This window comes from Dromiciops gliroides, chromosome 5, assembly GCF_019393635.1.
Source record: "Dromiciops gliroides isolate mDroGli1 chromosome 5, mDroGli1.pri, whole genome shotgun sequence".
In the NCBI taxonomy this organism is placed as follows: domain Eukaryota; kingdom Metazoa; phylum Chordata; class Mammalia; order Microbiotheria; family Microbiotheriidae; genus Dromiciops; species Dromiciops gliroides.
In genome coordinates this window covers 4,670,142-4,690,232 of record NC_057865.1, presented here as the reverse complement: position 1 = coordinate 4,690,232, position 20,091 = coordinate 4,670,142, and the positions used below count along the sequence as shown (strand labels likewise).

Genomic DNA, 20,091 nt, shown 5'->3' with positions numbered 1-20,091 from the left:
CAAAGGACTTTGGTGTAGGCCGGTGAACAACAACACTCCACGTTTACCAAGTGCAGGATCAAAGTCTTAAAACGCTTTCTTCACAACAGTTCTGTGTGGTAAGAAGTTAATTTTCAAATATTATCTGAGGATCCTAGTTTTTACAAGAGATTTTCCAGAAAGTTACTGAATTCATATGACTTCAGGTGATGGGAGGACATCCCTGAAGACCTTGATTGTTTCTCACTTTAAGGATTCACTGCATAAAATGCATTGATACGGCCTGAACTTTTCAAAGTGACTATAAAAAATGTAACCTCTCTAAGCACACACTAAAGAGTTTCAAACCACTGAAGCAAATAATCATTTGGAACCATTATCAAAAGGTACATTTAGCAGAAAATCCAACCTAATTCCCATTAGAACGGAACAGTGCAACATAAACCTTTAAGGAACCTTCAGAGAAAACATTAAAAATTCCTGCAACTTTGGTGACCAGACTTTAGACGACAGTATGTTAATATGGTAGAAGGCGCTGAGAGCAGCGTACCGCCGTCAGCAGCACCAAGGGCCCGCGATACCCGAGCAGGGCTTGGCCAGAGTTGGGAGTGAAGATGGACGTGCCAACGTGGAAGTCCTTTGGGTTTGCTTTGGGTGCTACCTGCTAGCCTAAGAATGAAGGGGGGGGAAGTGGCCTCATTCTTTCGTGGATTTAATTAGTTTTGAGTCCACATTTTGTGCCCACGGTGCCTCGACCAGAGGCAGGCCTGAACTGTCCTGGCCAAGAGAGAGCCAGTGTGGCCGGCCAGCCTGAAACGGCAAAGGTAGAACCGGACTCAGCTCAAAGACAGTGCTTAACGTTCAATCAAATGCCACGCCCTGGTCCCTGTGCCACGGCCCCCATGCAGGCTCAGTCGACTAGCTTTGGCTCGGGCTGCATAAAGAATTCATACCCAAAAGGGGCGGTTCCTTGAACAGAATGACTTCCTTAGGAGAATCACACAACTTTCAGGCAGAGAGGCACCTTAAGTCTAGATCTTGTCTGTGCCCTTGACCCCATCAGCTCCTGGGCAGACGTGACTGTCCTCAGTTCAGAGCCTTTCTCCACACCATGTTTGCAGCAGAGCACCTCCCTCAGCCGGTCTCCTCTCTCAGCATGGTCATTCTCCCCAGCCCCAAAGAGCCTGTTACTACTAGCCTACACTCGTGCCGTACACTCGTACTCTCTCTCTCTCTCCACCCCCCTCTGTCTCTCCCCCCCTCTCTCTTTCTCCCCCCCCTCTTCCTCTCTCTTCCTCTCTCTCTCTGTCTCCCCCCTTCCTCTCTCTCTTTCTCCTCCCCCCCCTTCCTCTCTCTCTCTCCCCCGTCTCTCTCTCTTCCCCCTCCCTCTCTCTCTTCCCCCCTGTCTCTCTCTCCCCCCCTTCCTCTCTCTCTCTTCCCCCTCCCTCTCTCTGTCTCTCCCCCCCCTCCCTCTCTCTCTTTCTCCCCCCCTCTCTTTCTCCCCCCCCCTCGTCTCTCTCTCTTCCTCTCTCCCCCCTTCCTCTCTCTCTGTCTCTCCCCCCCCTCCCCCTCTCTTTCTGCCCCCCTTCCTCTCTCTCTTTCTCCTCCCCCCTTCCTCTCTCGCTCTTCCCCCCTCTGTCTCTCTCTCTTCCCCCTCCCTCTCTCTCTCTCCCCCCTTCCTCTCTCTCTCTTTCTTCCCCCCTTCCTCTCTCTCTCTCTGTCTCTCCCCCTCTTCCTCTCTCTCTCTGTCTCTCTCTCTTTCTTCCTCTCTCTCAAGTTCACCCTTTCCAAACCTTCTGGCACCCCAAAGGACAGGACTGAGCCCTTGAACCTTCCACACAATGAATCCGAGGATCTCCCCATCCCTGCAGTAAGCAGGCCCTCCAGTGGCCGGCCTCCCAGGCCTCCCTGCCCGAGATGTCCTCAACCCTCAATTGCTTCCCTTTGTAGCCCTGGCTGTCTTGCAAGACTCTGGGCAAGTGCTACCTTGCACGTGAGGCCTTTCCTGACGGCCCTCAGTGCCAGGGCTCCGTCCAGTCCTGCACCTTGAGGGCAGGGACCGTTTGAGTTTTGCCTTTGCATCCTTAGGCCTCCCACAGGGCCAGGACAACAGAGCACAAGTGCTAGGTGCTTGTTCCCTGCTGTTCTAATAAGGATGTTACTGATGCCGTCTGTGAAAAGAATCAAGCCCTAAGGTGGCAGCTGAACATGAGAATGGCACTCAAGGCCTCGGCGACTTCCTGGGAAGCGATTCCCCGTTTGCCCTGCCTTGATGACTCAGCTCCACAGCCCTGGCTCTGCCGAGCCTTCGAGTCTCCCGAGTACTTGTCACCAGAGAAGAATCCTCCACCCCAAGGCCTCCTCAGCCCCTGGAGGGCCCCGGCCAAAGACAGCCCTGCCCCTTTCTGGGCTGCCCTGCTGAGCACCTTCTCTCCACTTCCATCTCCCTTTCTCTCTCTGTACTGGACCCTGCCCTTTCTTCTACAAACACGTGCTGCCCTGCATCCTACTAAGAAACAAACCAGCCCCCACACCTGCTACCGAGCCTTCTCCCTGCTGGCTCAGCTTCCCCCACGTGCTCCCCTCCCCCCTCCAGAATGGGGCTGCTGTCCCCACCCCAACAGGCAAAGCAGTGACGGATCAATGGAAAGGTGCAGCACAGGAAGCCTACAGCTCCCCTGCAGTGAATACAGTGAGGGCAGAAAAGAAAAGAATCTATGGAAGGCACTTCCCCGACGATTCCCCCACCAGGTGAATTCACTCAGTCACCTACACAAGACAGTTCTCCATCCTTGATCACAGGTCTGCGGTGATAATAGCAGCCAACACTGTTAAGTTTTACAAAGCCCTTTCTTTACATACATAATCAAGTTGAGAAACAAATTTCAACTTAACATCAAATAAAATGGCCAAGGCCAAATGAGCATTTAAATTATACATATAAAATCTATTTTATGAGCAAGTTAAATGCTTTAAGTTTTAAAAGACATTTGAAAGATAATTCATTTTTATTTCATATTTTTAATAAATCTTAATAATGAATAAAACCCAGACATTCAATTTCCAACATTACCTAGCTCAATTAAACTTGCTTGTTTAATGTATTGCGGCAAGTTATACCTTTGAGAAACTGCCCTGACCTCTTCTTAGAGATAGGCAGAATGCTCAATGGAAGCTCAGCAACACAAATGACGAAGAAGCCCCCTCTCCCCATACTTCCTCCCTGCTGGTGTGTGTGTGTGTGTGGGGGGGGGGGTCCAGGACATTTTGTGAAGGGGACTTGAATGAGCAGTCTACACACAGGCCTTCACAACTGATCACCAGCACAGCAGAAAGATCAGACAGGAGGGACTGAATCCAGTGTCCAGGCCAAGGCAGCTCATCTCAGAGCACGAGGATAACGACCCATCACGCACACTCCCCAGCTCTTCACAAAATGGACCTTAAACCAAGATGAAAGACTGGGGATAGGGGCGGGAGTGGGGGGACTAGCCCAGGCACACCATAACTAACACGATGGATGCTTAAGCCCTCAGCCAGGCCTGTCTGAAAAACAAAACTGGAAATCGGAAGGAAGCAATTCTCAAGCAAATAGACACGTGTTCATTTAAACATATCAACACAAGTCCTTTGTCTTCATTTTCAAGACAGGGAGATGCCACTGGACCATCCACGGCCTACAGTCATGTTGGAAAATATCATCATCTAAGAAATAAAACTGCAGCAAAGCAATGAAAAAAGTCGCGCTTTCCTTTCACATCTGCTAAATAAACACAGAACCTGGATTTTAACTGCCAACGTGGTGCCGCATCCACAGAGGTGGCGCATTCCTTGGGTTCTAGCTAAGGCTTAAGTGATGAGGGTGACCCAAAATTCTACCGAGGAAGTGGAGGCAAGAGGGAAGGTTCTGAAGAGGTGATGGGAAAATACAAACAGAAATCAATCCAAGGACAGAGAAAGGAGGACTTGAGGGAGTGGCCGGAAGCACCACCCTAAGGCTGTAAACAAGGTCTGTACAGAAGGGAAGGGCAAGAACCAGAGGACGAGGAGAGTGGACGCACGAGACCAGATCCTGTTCGGCAGAAGAAGGGGCAAGGCCAGGTCTGCTTCAGCAAAGGGTCCAGTCTGATGAAGGATAGGACTCCCCCATTGCAGGAGGTCAAGGACCTCAATGAATGGGAAGCCCCCTTCAGTGTTGCAGGTTGCGGCCCATGCATGCCCCCTCAGGCTCTACCCTGAGCCTTGTCCTCCTCTACGTCTGCCCTAAGCGGGAGGTGCGCATTCTGACTGCCGTCGTCCAACCTCCCCACACGACCGGGGAATCTCCTCTTCCATCATCCATCTTCTGGAGGTCTGTGGCCGCTCTGCTTCTCCCAAGGTCCGAGGTAGCCACACCCATCACCGCCCCCCCTGTGGAAGAATTCTCTAGGGCTCCATGCAAACGGGTCTCTCCCGTGTGGACGGCCAGGGCAAACCTCTCTGAGCGGTGACCGACTCGGTATAAAGCGCAACGGAAGCCACAAACAGGCAGCCCATGAAAAAATACTCGGCAAGCCCTTGTTTGCCTGTGGCCATGATGTCAAGCGTGAGTGTTCTCTCCCGCTGACTGAGCTGCACGTCCAAGAGCCCGTCATGTCAGGTCACAGGGTCACCCAGGCCTGGGGAGGCTCCTCTTCGAGGGGCAGTGATGGAATTCGAATGAAGAGCTCTAAGTTTATATGAGTTTCCTTGGGATCTGCCACTGAGGCCGATGTTCTGTGAGATGAGAATTCTCATCAGACCTTGATGGTGACAGCAAGAATGACTGACAGAGAAGATGCTGCCCCTGCCCCGCAGTCAGGCCCGGGCTAGTTCATTCTCTGACAGAAAAGATGAAATGAGAACAAACTGCACAGCTGAGAAAGAGGCTGCTCAGAGTCTGGGCGTCCTGGGGCACCCCAAGAAAATGCAGCCATCTGGAAAGCGGAGACAGAATGCAGCTCGGGGTTGGATGCCAATGTATGTGTGCCCCCAACACTAGCACAAGGTCGGGAAGCATCTGACATCTCAGTGGCGGGAAGAGTTGGAGGGGTGTTTGAAGGAGGATTTGGCCCAAGGGGCAAGCTCCCAGAGATGGGGAGGACACAGCCAGGGCTAAGTCTCCAAGATTCCAAGTCCCCAGGTTTTTTCAAAAGGAGGATAAGAACAACGGCAGCATTTACAGAAGACTTGACAAAAGTGTTCTTACTGGATCCTGACAACAGCCCCGAGAGGCAGAGAAACTGGGGCAGCCCCAGCTCAGAAGTGTCTGAGGCCGAATTTGAACCCAGGTCTTCCTGACTCCTGGTCCCTGCTCTGCCACACAGGTTGGTTTGGGGGATCCAACGAGCCAGCATGAGTAAGGGGGTTTGTAAGCTCTAGATTATTCTCTGCATGTCGGCTGGGCAGCAGCTTGCTCAAGATCACCCACTTCATGAAATCACAGAGTGCTCCCCAATCCAGGTCCTTTTCCTTCCCACTGGCCATTCCCTTCTTCTTACACATGGATTCTGGAGCCTCAGCAGAAGAAAGCGATGCCCCATTTTCAAACAGTAAATACGCTGTGCAGCCTTGCCGAACCTCTACCAACTCACCAGCTTTCTGAGCTCTGCCCTCCTGCATCAGTTCACTGGCCAATCCATTGGCTTCAGCTCCCCCACACTCCTTACCAAGTTGGTGAAATCTCACCCCCTCAAAAAAGTCTTAATGGGCAACAATTTCTATTCTAAGAAAAAAGAAATGTGTATTAAATTTCCTTCAGGGAGACGACCCGATTTACTTTAGGAGAGACTGAATGTAAAAACCCCCAACCCCAGTAAGTAGCGTTCCCACAGCATGTTAAACTCTGCAAAGCCTTTTTCCCATAGCCCCACATTCATACCTCACCATAGGTCTGTGAGGGAGGCCCTCTGGGCATTATTAGTCAGCATTTGACAGATGATGAAACTGAGGCTCCCTTATTTAAAAGACTTGGTATCCCTGAAACCTTGGTCCAAAAGAAGCCTGGTCCTCCTGCCTCCAGGCCCCACAGGCTTTCTGTCAATCAATCCATGCTGCTATTTCCCTTTCCTAAAACGTGCCTGCCAACTCTTTAAACAGTGACAACCTCTTTTCTCTTTATAACATCAGCAAGAAAGGCATCATGGATCTTGTCTACTCTGCAGCTTAACCTCATTTATTACCAAACACCTCAGAGCTCAGTGCTGATAAAATCAATTTTCTTATTTTCTGGTCAGCACTACTATGATGAAGAAAATGACCATCTCGACAGAAAAACACGATAAGAGAATAAGCGAAAGGCTCATTTCAAATTTTAAAATATTATGCTTTATATTTTTAAATTCTAGTTTATAATTTTTTCCTTGGAAAAAAGATGGAAGAGTCTTCTTTATATAAACTGCAGACACGATGCTAAGTCTCTGTTCTTATAGAAAAGTGTGATGACGACATCCCCCCAACCTGATTTTGGGTTTGGAGGAAAGACTGAAAAATCTGGTTGTAAGTGATTCCATTTCAGCCTGAGGGAAGTACAGAAAACCTCCATGTTTCCCCCAAACATCCTTGAGTGCGCATCCACTCAAGGCTCCAGAAAGCCTCCTGGGGGAAGGCGAGGAGTGAACGCAATGAGTTCGGGGCCACATAAGCACATGGACGATGTGGTTTTTCGTCCGCTGGCAGAACTCAAATCTCAAAAGCTGCTTCTCAATGTTAGGAGAGGTTGCAAAAGCACCTTTCCTTATGCCTCGGGCAATGCCAGAAAGGCCTACAGGGCCTTGGGAGGGAGAGTGATCAGCCCTGGGTATCCTCGGTTTCCCGGCTGCTTAGAAAGACAAGTGAAGTAGCAGCTGCTGACCACCAGGAGGCGCCCCGAGACCACACAGCCTCTCCTCCAGTGCCATCCCCAACAGGACTTGAAAGCTGGGGGATCGGCATCCAGCATCACTGAAGGAACGAGGGTCCCTTCCTCCGTTCTGAAGTGTCGATCAGGCTGGGAAGCTAGAGGTGAGCACGGCCAAACCCGAGGCCAGACGCTCGCCCCCACGTGCTGACGTTTCCTCTTCACAAGAGGCCATGGCTGGAGTCACAGTGACCAGACATGAAGGAGAAGGCAACGTTCAGGGACCAGCCCTGGCTGGCAGCCCGCGCCCGGTGCCCGTCCTGTCTCTCCCATCTCCTAATGAGGCTGAATGGCCTCGTGGATGGACTCCCCTGATTTGGGCTGCACAGGCTTCCCTGTTCTTCCTTTACGGGAAGCTTGGGAAGGGCTCGGGAAACTGGCTCCCGTGAGTGACGATAAGGAGGGCTCGAGAACGCTCAGGAGCAGCCATTTCTACCAATTTATGACGTTTCAAACGACAAACAGCCTAAGCTCAGTACAGGCCACCTGCTGTGGAATTAGCTACAGGAACACGGCAGAGACACACATCGAGTGCAGGGCCATTAACGGGGCGGGATGACATGGGAGAACTGCCGAGAGACAGGGGTGTGACCTTCATGCTCTCTCCTTGGCTGCTCATCTTGCCCTGAAGTGTCTGGGAGAGGAAGGGCCACGGGTAACAAGTACATGCCTGGGAAGGTGAACAAGTGACCTCCTCCAGGCCCAGGGTGCCAGTGTCCTCCCTGCACATACATACGCACACACGCACGCAGACATACATATATACATGCACACACATGCACACACGCTCACACAGATACAAACACAGGGCACACATGTGCTCACACACGAGCAGACATACATACACGCACATGCACACACATACATGTGTACACACTCACACAAACACAAGGCAGACATGCTCACACACAGACATGCATGTGTACACACACACACACACACAAATGTACACACACGCACACAGCCAGCCATTCCCTCAAAACCAAGCGCCACAAGAGCCCAATGGAGGTAAATGCCCTTTCCTCCCTCACATGTGGCAGCACACTCGTTCGGGGTCTGTCTATCCCAAAGTCGCATGTGCGCTCGGTGGGCCGAGAGGAGGGGCGAGCAGGCTGAGCCGTGGCACCAGGAGGGCCGGCTGGGGGCCTTTCTCACTTACTTTGGAAGACGTGGAGTCACACTCCTGGCATATCCATCCATAGCCTGTTTGCTTAGGAGACTTTTTCAAGGGGGGATCCAAACAGCCCAAATGGTAGCAGAGTCTGCATCCATCACACCTGCGGGGGAAACAGGGAGACTGTATTTCTGCATCCAGTGAAGCAGTGCGCAGGTCTGCGGGAGGCGGCCGCCAGCTGCCTCGACCCCCCTGCAGTTCTCCTTCCTCCGCTCGCGGCAGGGTGGCCAAAACAACACAGACAATGCAGAGACCCTCAGCCTCAAGCAGACATGTCAAGCAACACAAATGCGACAGCCACAATAAATACCGACAAACTCAAATCATTTGGAAAACTGCAATAACAGAAAGGTTGGTGCCAAGTGAGGGCCACGTGCATGGTGGCCACGGTCAGCCACGGTCAGCCACGGTCAGCCACAAGGCTTTTGGTTAAGAAGGACAAAGTTAAGCATCTCCCCATGAGTGACTAAGGCAGTGAAATGCCTCCGGGGGGTGGGAAGGACCCATTTCTATGGCTCAGGACATTCAAGCAAACCCAACGTGGCCTTGCCAGGCTTGGCAGAACACTGGGCCCAACCCCAAACCAGGACTTCCCAACTAACATGTTCTCTCTTTATTCCCAAGGCAAACTTTACAGGATTTATTTCACAGTGCTCTTAATTTCACTTTTGTTCTAACATAGACAACATACTAATACTACATAATACTATTTGTCGGTGTCTTCATTTTAAAAAGAAATAAATCCCAGAAAACTTTAATGAAAAAGGTAAAAATCTGATATTATTGACTTATAAAAACCTTGCTGGCTCCTGCTACATCAGATTTTAAAAGTTCCAGTCCCTCTCCATAAAACTATTTTAAGCTTATTAAAATTTCTTTTGATAGTGTTTACCACCTACAGTTCACAAAATTTAAACTATCTATTTCATCTCTCTGCTGCTGACAACCTTAGTCTACTAGCAAATAACTGCCTTGTTATGCTTCGTGAAAATTATTTTATATCAGATAGAGTAACAGGGAAAAAGTGTTACATCGAAGAATGGAAATTCATCCATCTTATGGAGCAGGGTTATATTCCTCACTTTATTTGCATATACCCAGGGCTCTTTTTCATTAAAGGAACAATTTCTCAAAACCCATCCTGTCAGAGTCTATATATTGGGGTCTCTTGACTGTTTAAATTTAAGCTTTGTGAACTAAAAACCTAGGAGAAAACCCTCACAGATGATAAAGGATTGGGGTGAGTGGGGGAGCACAATTACTAGCTGACACTAAACCGAGTTATCTTTCTTTTTCTTTTTTTGGTGAGGCAATTGGGGTTAAGTGACTTGCCCAGGGTCACACAGCTAGTACGTGTCAAGTGTCTGAGGCCGCATTTGAACTCAGGTCCTCCTGACTCCAGGGCCGGTGCTCTACCTACTGCACCACCTAGCTGCCCCCAAGTTATCTTAGCAAAGAAGGCCAGAAGAAGGGTACTACTATTGTAAATAATACTTAGGAAAAAACTAACTAGGGAGACATTTGGAAACGAAGGGAAGAATTCTTCATCTTCCACATGAAAAGGATGCTCTAAGAGCCTGTCAGCTCAAAACAGTGCAGAATCAGAGCTGGTCAGAGGTGTGGGGAATGTCCCAACCCTGGAGGGCTGGGTGACTGCTCTGTAGACACTAACCCTACACCCAGGTTAGGAAGGGCTTTTCTCTCGCACTTAGAAAATAAGAAACCCTATCACTCTGTAAACATTCGTTTTCCAGAGCTTCCTAACAATACAAGAACAATGGGATAGTCTGGAGTAATGGCCACTTGCTGCCAGGCTGAGATTAATATAAACATAATCTTCAAAATAAAATCATCGGGCAGCCCCACCCCCCAAATCCCCAAGAAAGAGGAAAGATCTGGAAGAAGGGTAAACCAGATGGTGCTTTCCTGGGTGGACTGGGCCTGACAGAATTGTTTTGTAAGTTCTGGTCATTATTCAGTGGAAGGCAGCACAAGCCAATGAGGGCCCAGGTTGGATTCCCAGCCAGGCTCCTTGTGCCAAGGCCATTCCCTGGGACCTCAGACTCCTCACCTATGAAATCTTTAGGCTAGAGTGGTCCCAGAAGCCAGGATCCATGATCAACTCATCTGTCAAGGACTAACATTGTCCTCGATAGCTTGAAATCTGTTACAGAGACACTTCAAGAACGAATGTTTCTGCATAGCTCAACTTTCCAGACAGCTCTTTTAGGGACTTGGCTCTTTCAACACCAGATTTGAGAAATATGATTTCAGACAGAAATGCCCCTGCCTTCTTGGAGTATTCTGACCATCCCCTGATCCTTTTTCAATGACTCATGGTTCTCACTAACGAACCCAGAAATGTCCTGGGCCTACTTTTACCTCTCTGCAATTTCTACCCACTGCTCCTGCTTCTGCCCCTGGGGCCTTCCAATCGAAGAGGCTCAGAGGTCAGCCACTTCTTGGGACCTGGAATATGCCTGGATGCCAATTTTGAGAGCTTCGAGAGGGATCATCACTGTTTTCTGGTCTCTTCCCTCCTGACAGACAGCCCTAGGCCAACCCTGGCTCAATCAGAGGGGGAAGCATGGTTTGTGCCAAGTGCCCATTTGGTATGGGAATGAAGGACTGTCTCCTGAGACACTGAACCTCTGACACCTTCTGGCTGTGTGGCCATGTGGAAATGGTTTAACCTCTCTGAGCTTTTATATTGTCATCTGCAAAATGGGGTCAAGGTAGGCCCAGGAACCAACTTTCCAATGAAATAATGCAGCCAGAGCATTTGGATAGGTTTAGAACCCCTCTCTGCACACAGGCCTCTAACTGTGAAGAACTCGGCCATTCATCTGATACTAGATGACATTTAACCGACTGAGTCTGGGCCCCGGACTCGGCAGCGCCTGACCCTAAACAATGGAAGGGTGGCAGCACCTGGCAATGTCCTACCTCTTTGGGCACTCGCTGGGAGGCAAGGTGACTGATGAGGTCCCTTCTGGCTCCAGAGCCAAGGAAGTGCTGGAAGTCCTGACCCCTAAGAAGCTTCCCAAGCTGGGGACGCTCAATCGATACCGGGGCAGACTGCTGGAGCCTACCAACTCAGAGCTGGAAGGGCCCAGAGACCTTACCAAAAATGCCCCGAGAAGCAGCTAACAAAAGACCAACCCACTTTGGGGAGGGGACTCCCACAGGCCACATTTAGGGTTAGAAGTTTTGTTCTGACATCCAGCCTGATTCTGTCTCTTTGCTGCTCCCCGCCCCCCTCCCCCCTCCCCAACTGTATGGCTAGTCCCTCCTTCACAAGCAGCTCTTCAATTTTAAAGGGACTTAGGAGATCCCTGTTAAACCTTTTCTCCTCCAGGCTAAAAGCCTTAGTTCCTCCAAATGATCCTCTTATGTGAAAACTTTGGGTTCAGAGAGAAAATACACTTGTTATGTCAGAGTTCCTGTGAGTGGGGGCAGGTAGGAGACTTAAAAGACTGCAGGGTCTCTCCTTTCTTCAATCCCTCTACACAATTCCAGCTAAGAAAGTGGTTAGCTAGAAGTTTGGGATTAAAAGGCAGAGGAACAGAGATTAAAGAAGTCGCCAAAACCCCATGAGAGGGGCGGCCTTTACACGCTTGGCCACTGAAAACCCAAGTGAACCCAGCTTGAATAGAAACACACACACACACACACACACACACGATACAGATGATCTCAGAGGCAGCAGGCAAACCACGTGGGGTACTTTCCATCTTATAGGGAAGAAACTGGGTCTCTGGGAGCTGGTGACTTGCACAAACAGGCCCGAGTGCCCAGGGCAGTTCCCAATTCACGTCTCTGCCACGTTTAGGGCTTTCCCCAGAATCACCACTTCCTCTTCCCAGAACAAAGATGGAGGGATGGACAGGGACTGAAAGATGGATGGATAGGAGGGATAGATGGTAGATTAATGGATGGATATAGACAGATGATTACAGATGGATGGACAAGAGATGACAAATGGATAAATGACAGATATATGATAAGCAGACATATAGCTAGGGGTGTGTGTGTGTGTGTGTGTGTGTGTGTGTGTATACACACAGAGAAATATTTCTATACATAGATACCTTTTAATCTATGTTGACAACATGAAATATTTGGGGTAATCAACAGGTTTCAATAGGCACTAAGCTCAAGAGGAAAATGCCATGAGACACGGTGGTCCCTGTAAGCTTTCTTCCAAGAAATATGATTACGGACTGCATCTGGTTCCATGGGGACCACATCTGAAGCACAGTATCCGATTCTGGGCACCACAATTTAGTAAGACTCTTGATAAGGGGGACACTATTCAGGAGGACAGGACCTGGGAGAGTGAAAATGGACCACCGGGAGGAACGGGGCTATCTAGATGGAGGAGAAGCCTCAGGAGAGAGAGAACAGCCAACTTCAAGTAGGTGAAGGACTCCCGTGAGCTGGATGTGCTTGGCCCCAGGAGACAGAACTAGGAGCAGTGGGCAGGAATTCCACAGAGGAAGATTTGAGGCTTCCAGTAAGGACAAATATCCTCCCCATTAGAGCTGTCAAGATAGTGGAATGGATTACCTCAAAGAATGACGGGTCTTCCCTCACTCGATGTCTTTCAGCAAAGGTTGGACCTGCTTGTTGGGAACACTGTAGACGTGATTCTTGGCCAGGTATCGGTTGCTCGAGGAGGCCTCTAAGGTGCCTTCTAATGTTGGAATTATGGGCTTCTCAGACCGTGTTTTAATCTTTATTTACGTGTGGAAGGGTGAGGGCGGCCTAGTCTGGGAAACTGGGTGACAGAAACTGAAAAACCGTGGCTCTGTACACCAGTAACGGAAAGACCCAATGTGGAAGGCCACGACTCTGCCCAGGTTTGAGAAAAGGAACACCAAAGACACAAAACAGACACCATTAGCAGCCCTACACACCCATCACTCTACTTACCAACCGGGAAGCCCAACAGTCTGTATTAACACCCTCATGGCGACCCACAAAAAAAAGTTTTGTTTTGGTTATAAAATCCTGTTAGCTGTAGCATAAATAAATAGAGTCTTCCAGAAGGCATGAAAGAAGGACTTGTCTGTAACAGAATTATCTAGCACAAAGCCATCAGGTAAAAGCAGAATGAGGGAAAGAGCAGGGACCAATTGTAATTTGGGGTATGGTGGTGTTTTGGGGGCACTTACTTCATGTTGTTAAATAACCTCATCTCATAAAGTGAAAAATGCCTTCATTTCCTCACTATTATGCTTAAAATTCATTGAATTACATTTTAAAATTATATTTTGGAAACTGTGTCTAATAATGATTAACAGTATGCTGATTGAAAAAAATTATTAAAGGCAAATATACCCATTAACATCACATGCCACTATCACACATGGTTATCACATTATCTAAATATTTCTTTGGTGATATGAGGCTAGAAATATTAAGTTTCAAAATTAAGACTGGAATAAAACACTATTTATGGAGTGAAAGGTTTATTACATTTTAAAGTAAATGTTCTTATAGCATCAAACTGTGACTACACAGATTAATATAGTATATTGTTTTTAACTTGCAAAGTGAGATATGAATTCCACTTTTGTCTGATTACAGAGGGAACCTGATTATTTAATTAAATTCCTACTGAATGTACTCATCAAGATATGATGGCTTAAGGGAGATAAGCAAAAGTTTAGCTTTTTGGGTTTCAAAAAAAAATCAGTGGCATTGTTTTATGATTTCATAGACATTCATTTATCAAGATAATGACCAAATAAGACTACAATCCAAAGTGTTGCTAAAATACTGAAATGACAAAGAAGATAAGGAACAGAATTAAAATTTAAAAGAGAACCACTTCTTTCAGATGGCAATGATAAAGCTCTGTAGTAAATTTCCATTGAATTTCTTTAAAAAGGGGGGGGGGGAGGAGAGAAGAAGGAGGGGAGGAGAAAGGATCTTGAATGCTCCTCACCATACCCTTGTACTTGATAAATCCATGGTGGCTCTATTTGGGACTTGGCTGATGCATGAGGTGAGGCCCTATGCATGGCATTACCTCTTTCAGTTCCCACTCAGTGGCATTTTTGCTATCCATTTAGTCTAAAGTACTTTAGCACAGGACATTCAAGGAATAATATCAGTATCAGAGAAAAATGGAGGCTGCAATATGCAAGTGACCTCACTTCCAAAGGGGTGCCTGGTTTAGGCCAGTCTGGTCCCCTTTACAGGAGTCAACATCCCACTGGACTCACTTGCCAAGTCTATGTTGGTGTATAAGGAGGAGCTGGCTTCAAGCCAAACTGTCAGCCTGGCTTTTGATTTTAAACACTGCATACATTTCTTTTTTTTCTTTCCTTTTCCTTTCTTTTCTTTTCTTTTTGACAGCAGAGCTGATGGGTCAGATGTACCTATTCCATTATATTTTTATAAAGAAAAAAAAAGTTTAATCTTAATGTTTTAATAATCTAAATAGAAGGAAGCAAACAAAGAAAATCGCTCTCCAAAGGCAGGGCAATGGATCCCTGCAGAACTGCCAATTGTTCCAATCAAACATCTTAAGATCTAGCCCATGTGTTCAAATATTTCCAAATCATAGTAGATAAAACCAATTCTTCATCCTGCCAAAATTTAAATAGCATTTAACGTTAAGATTAATGCATCTCTTTTCTTTCTCTACAAGTCAAGATACAGAAAATATCCTTATCAGTTAAAGTGTTAAGGGTTTCCATTAAATCCAGCACATACTTTGATCAAAACAATTTTGAATAAAAATAATCACTTTTTGAAAGAAAAATAGAAATGATTGTGCATAAACAAGTTAATGGGAAATATCTTATCTACAAAGTTTCTTTGGAGTTCCTGAATAAAAGGGGATGATGATGTAATATACACAGTACTCAGGTTATATGGTTCAAGAAAAACCACACAAATGCAAATAGTAATGTAAAAACCCAGGGAATAAGGTCAAGTAGGTCTGTGCAGCAGTGAGGAAAGCTGATTAGATAGCTCCATACCTGAAGCTCAGCTGCTTTGTTCTTTAACAAACTCATCTCCATCTGCTCATGCCCTTGGAAAAGTGTCGGCACAACACCCTGCTGTGCTCACCCCCCACATAACTTTGTATTTCTCTCTTCATAATTAACTAATTATGCTCTAATCAATAGTGTAGCTCCTGATTTTACAATGTAAATCAGATAAAGGAGATAATGGCTGGGGGAGGTCAATCTCATTCTATTTACAAAGCCCAGCACCACAGTCCAATTCCATGATATCTCGCCTACAGGCACAGCAGGCAATCTTATCAACTGGCCTCCAGAAAGTCTTAGGAGTGAGCACAGGGGCAGAGGCCTGAATTTTCATAAAGGAATAAGAGATGCAAAACATGCCCATCACAGAAACATTGTTAAGTCACCATCGTTAAACCACACATATTCATTCATAAAGAGCTGACTCAGGCAGAGTGTTTTTTTAAAAAAATAAACAAAAACCAAACAACTCCCTCCCCCTCAATGATTCTACATTCATAGGATGGAGCAGCAATCTAAAGCTGTCACAGTAATTACCTCGGAGTCACTGAAACACAACATTAATAATCTAATCTTTAAATAACAGCTTACAACCGTAGCTTCAGAAAACGAAAAAAAAAATCTCTAATATAAAACACCATTTCAAAATAGCTATACCCGTTTTTTAAACAATTGCAAAACTGCAATTATGAATATATTTTAATGGGTCTGTGACGATAACATTCTCAAAATATGAACCAAATAAAAACTAGATCAATGATGTTAAACCAGTAACTTTTTATTCAGTAAGGACAATAAGTATTCGGCACATCATGCTGGGAAAGTAGGTTCAAAAGCGTGACTTGGTGGGGAGACCAATGTGAATGGACACTTGGCACATGTTATGACTGTCATAAGAACTGCATTCAAACATAGGACCAAAAAAAGTAAGTCATCAATGAATGAAGTCACCAGCTTAGGTATCTGAGAGGCTCAACACTACAAATGCACGGCAACGAAGAGTCACAGAGAAGCGTCCGTCATTGGGGCTGTCAAGGGTCTGCTTTGAAGAGGGAGTTCCAGGTTTACAGAAGAGGAGTGAATTTCATGTTTGTGAAAATGAAATCATTCTTTCTTACAGAAATATACCAGAATTTTCATTCTAAAGAGATTAAGCCCATCCTCATGGGTCTATCCATCCACCATGACTCTTCCATTCAAACCACCCATCTATGGACACTAGCTGCTGGTTGATCACTTCCCTCCTGAGGGCATAGACAATACCCGGGTCTTGGAAGGCCATCCCTCCAAAGCTGTTAAAGGACCAGCCTCACTACGAAGGGAACAGAAGGCTCATTCCCGGAAACTGCAGAAGGGAATGATTCTGGGTGCCCTGTGGTAGCTGACTTTTCTCCTAAGTCACAGAAAGGTTGTGACTGATCTGGTGGAGAGAGCAGGAATAATGACCAAGCGAGGGATCATCTGCTGTCATCGTGTGGGGCAGGACAAAACAAGCTATTTTTATGCTGTCAGTTTTTTCTTTCCTGTCTTAAAATGACTGAGTTCGTCTTCAGTTTTCCCTTTTCCCGCTTGGGTGTGATGAATACACGCACGTCACGACACATCGAGACCCGGCAGCTGTGAAGTGCTTGCGGTACATATTGTTTAAGCAGAAATTAATATCACCGCAGAATAGCAGTTGGGCCAATTATGGACAAGGTCAATTTTATAGTGTGGAAAATTGAAGAGTTTTTAGGAGAGGCCATTAGGAAGGACAGGAAGTGTTTTATCTCACTCCCTCCACGGTACTCCCTCTTCCAAGCTCACCCTTGCAAAACTCTAGCTCATGAATTGTGGAGTTGGTATTTTATGCCGTGAGACACAAGATACGTAAATCTGCCCACAAAAAGAGGGTCACTTCTCAGTCTTCAGGATTACAAGGTGTTCTAGGGGAAGCCTGGTAACGGTTTTGATTAACAGAGGCACAAAAAGTCACTTGGCATAACGATTTCAAGAAAAAAAAAGTGACCATAAGTCATTTCTAATCAGACGTCACAGAAGGCCAAGCACTGCCAGCCAACACACTGGCATTCTTCCGTTCGTAAAGTGGCTGTCATTTTTTCTCAAGTTGCTTAGAGTCTAGAAACTATCATTTTTCTTATTCCTACATTATGACAACAACCTGGAGTCTGATTTCTAACATAATATAACAGAACTATTTAGTGCTTTGCTACAGAATATTAATCTTTCCCAGATATGTTGTAAAATATCTTTTGATAATTTAATTATCTCAATTTATATACCATTTTACACGCACCATGTTACTTTTACTGAACATCTTAGCCAAACATATGGTCTTCTACTATGATATAGCTATAATATAGAGAATACAGTATCTTTTTATTTGTGTTTTCCCCTCAATAACCTATAACATTTCCATTGTTTTTTTTTTCCTAAGTTTAATTTATTTTCAACCCAAACCACCACCATAAATCAGGAATTTCCACAAAGAATTATGTTGTCATTTATAAGTATTTCAGCAAAAAGTCTCTTCCAAGTAAGTTCAGGCTGGAGTAATAGAAGATTCAAAGCATTTCTGTTGTTAATTTTAAATTTGGATCAAAAATGTCGCAGATGGAAATGTGATTCCTGCATCTCCCTGGAAAGACACAGATGCTGATGAAGAGACTTGTGTGGACACACGGGAGTCAGACCACTTAGTAGCCTTCCAGTAGGCTTCCCCTTTCACTATGTATGTTTGGGGAAAACAACTTCAGCCTGAACACAGTGAGCTCAGAGAAGACATCAAAGACTGCAAATTTTATGTATTGCTCAACAAAGATCCAGAAAGCAACACGAAGATACTTTTGTTCACATGGTTAAATCAGAAGTGTAAACACTGAGTAATTCATGCTAATAGGCACAGGATCTGGCATCCATCACAAGATAACGCTGCCAGCGGCAGGGCCCTTCCAGGCTCTGCGCGAGCATCTTTAAGAGAAACAATCCTTTCACAGAATAGGCTTCTACAGGAATTCCATAATACGTTGTTTGTTTGAAATCGGAACATACGGCTTCGGCGGCATAAAACGGGAAGCAGACTAGAGGAAGAGCATGGCTTTCTTTGTTCAGTAACACCGCTGAGGAGCAGCCCACGGCATTAAAGTCCCATAGATTCTGTCCCTCTTCACTGAGTCCCAGCACTGTACATCATCATTTGTCACGGAAGCACAGGGGAAAAAGACATTGCTTAATAGGACAATTCTGACAAGACATTTATCCAGTATTTTCCAACAATGCACATATCAAGTGTTTCTGATTAGTGCAAAAAAAAGGAAAAAAAAAAGCAGGCAAATTAACTGCCTTGTCAGTGTGAGTAACAAACCAATCAATTCCATTCTATGCAAACCTGACGAGCAAACTCAACTTTTGGTGGTGATAAGCTTACAGAAAGCTAAGTCAAGATAGCTGTTCTCCTTTACTTAGGAACTCAATTGAGAGTCTTATCCACATTTTAAATCACACTTAAAAAGAGGGCTCCAGGACTGCCTCCGAGGCCGAGCTGTGGCAGAGATGTGTCTCATGAAGGGTATCTACACAGTAAAGTGATAAGAAAAGAACATTAACATTCAGAGATCATAACAGCTCTGCACGACGTTGTCTTATGAAACATTCTAACAGCCCACACCGCCAGGTGCAAAGAGGCACGCCGCCTAATGCCATCCTCTTGTGAGGGGCAGCGGGGGGGAGTGGGAGCACTCATCCTTACGGGAGACTTTTGGGGCACTGCCAAGTTCTAAATCGGACTTGCTTTACCAAAAAGGGGGGAATGCTGCCTATGACAATGGTGCTCTACTCAGCACATGAGCAAAGAATGGGAACTCAACCTATGCTTACAGATGGCATTTTGCTCTCTGAACTAACACGACAATTTAATAAAATGATAAAGAAGGAAGCTGAGCTGGACCCGAGAACCCCTAATCTGGGCAGTCAGCATTAGGGCTGGCTGGAGTTCACCTTCGAGGAAGGACAGTTCAAAGGTCTTCATCAAAACTCTCAGGGACATTTCTTTCTCTTTGATTTCTGCCACACTGAGGTGGCCCCTCTACTTTCTTATTAAAAAAAAATTGTAAAAAAGTAAACAGCAAATTTCCTCAACAATTAGGTAATTCTGGATATCGTTACAAGTACATCATAGGACATGCAGCATGCATGAAAAAGCCACTTAAAAAAAAAAAACCAAGACATTATCCCAACTGCAAATATCTTCATTATCTAGAGCATATACTTTTTATATTGATTAGATGTCTATATTTTTATCAAACTAGTCGAAACAAGGTAAGTAACACTTAACATTCTTAGCTTTCTCCAACACTTCTTGTACTTAGGTCCATAACACAAGGATTCATTTACTCTTTCTGCTTTTTATTTTCAGGAGTGGAATGTTGGGTGCTTAATAAATTTGGCTAACTTTTTAGGTGGCAGTAAGCTCACCAAAAAACCCTACAATATAGCGCCAATGTCAGATAAGCAACAAAGCGTTAGTTAGCACTGCAGTAGTTTGACCAGATACTAATAAAATGCTTCCAAACATCTTTATTTGCAAAGATTTGAGATGTGTTTAATGCTTCTAATTTCCATTGAGAGAAAGAAAGTGAAAAGTGGCATAATCCCAGAGAAGGTAGTCTAGAGAAGAGACACTTCACCAGAACCCAAGAATAACCACCATGAAGGAAAAAACCAGAAGTGTCCCCAGGGGTAGGGAAGGAGGGGTGAGGGGGCAGGGAGGAGGGAAACAAATGCAACATTAACTCTTATTTTCAGAGATTCCAATTTGGCTGTTAATGCGAACCTGAGAAACAAACTCAAAGTCAAGATCCTTGCTACACTTCCTCCCTTTCTCCCAACCCAAAGCGTCCCAAGGGGCAACAAGTGCACGTGGATTTGTGCGTTCTGAGGGACAGCTTAATTCCACCCCTACAGGGAGCCATGTGCAGACTGAGAAAGAAATGACACACAGTAGCGGGGAAGGACCA

General features: G+C 46.0%; 1 protein-coding gene across 5 annotated transcripts in view; it reads right to left on the bottom strand.

Annotated features, from left to right (window-relative positions):
- Positions 1-20,091, bottom strand: part of PHF14 (PHD finger protein 14) — a 162,492-nt gene that overhangs the window by 37,306 nt on the left and 105,095 nt on the right. For 2 of the 5 annotated variants that reach the window (XM_043966487.1, XM_043966486.1), the window contains exon 17: positions 8,055-8,172. The exons of 1 other annotated variant lie outside the window; for it this stretch is intronic. In XM_043966487.1, coding sequence (XP_043822422.1) covers positions 8,055-8,172 — 118 coding nt within the window. Of the gene's footprint in view, positions 1-8,054; positions 8,173-15,833; positions 18,649-20,091 lie in introns of those variants that run through there. 2 more of the 5 variants (XM_043966490.1, XM_043966489.1) reach the window with 2 other exon arrangements.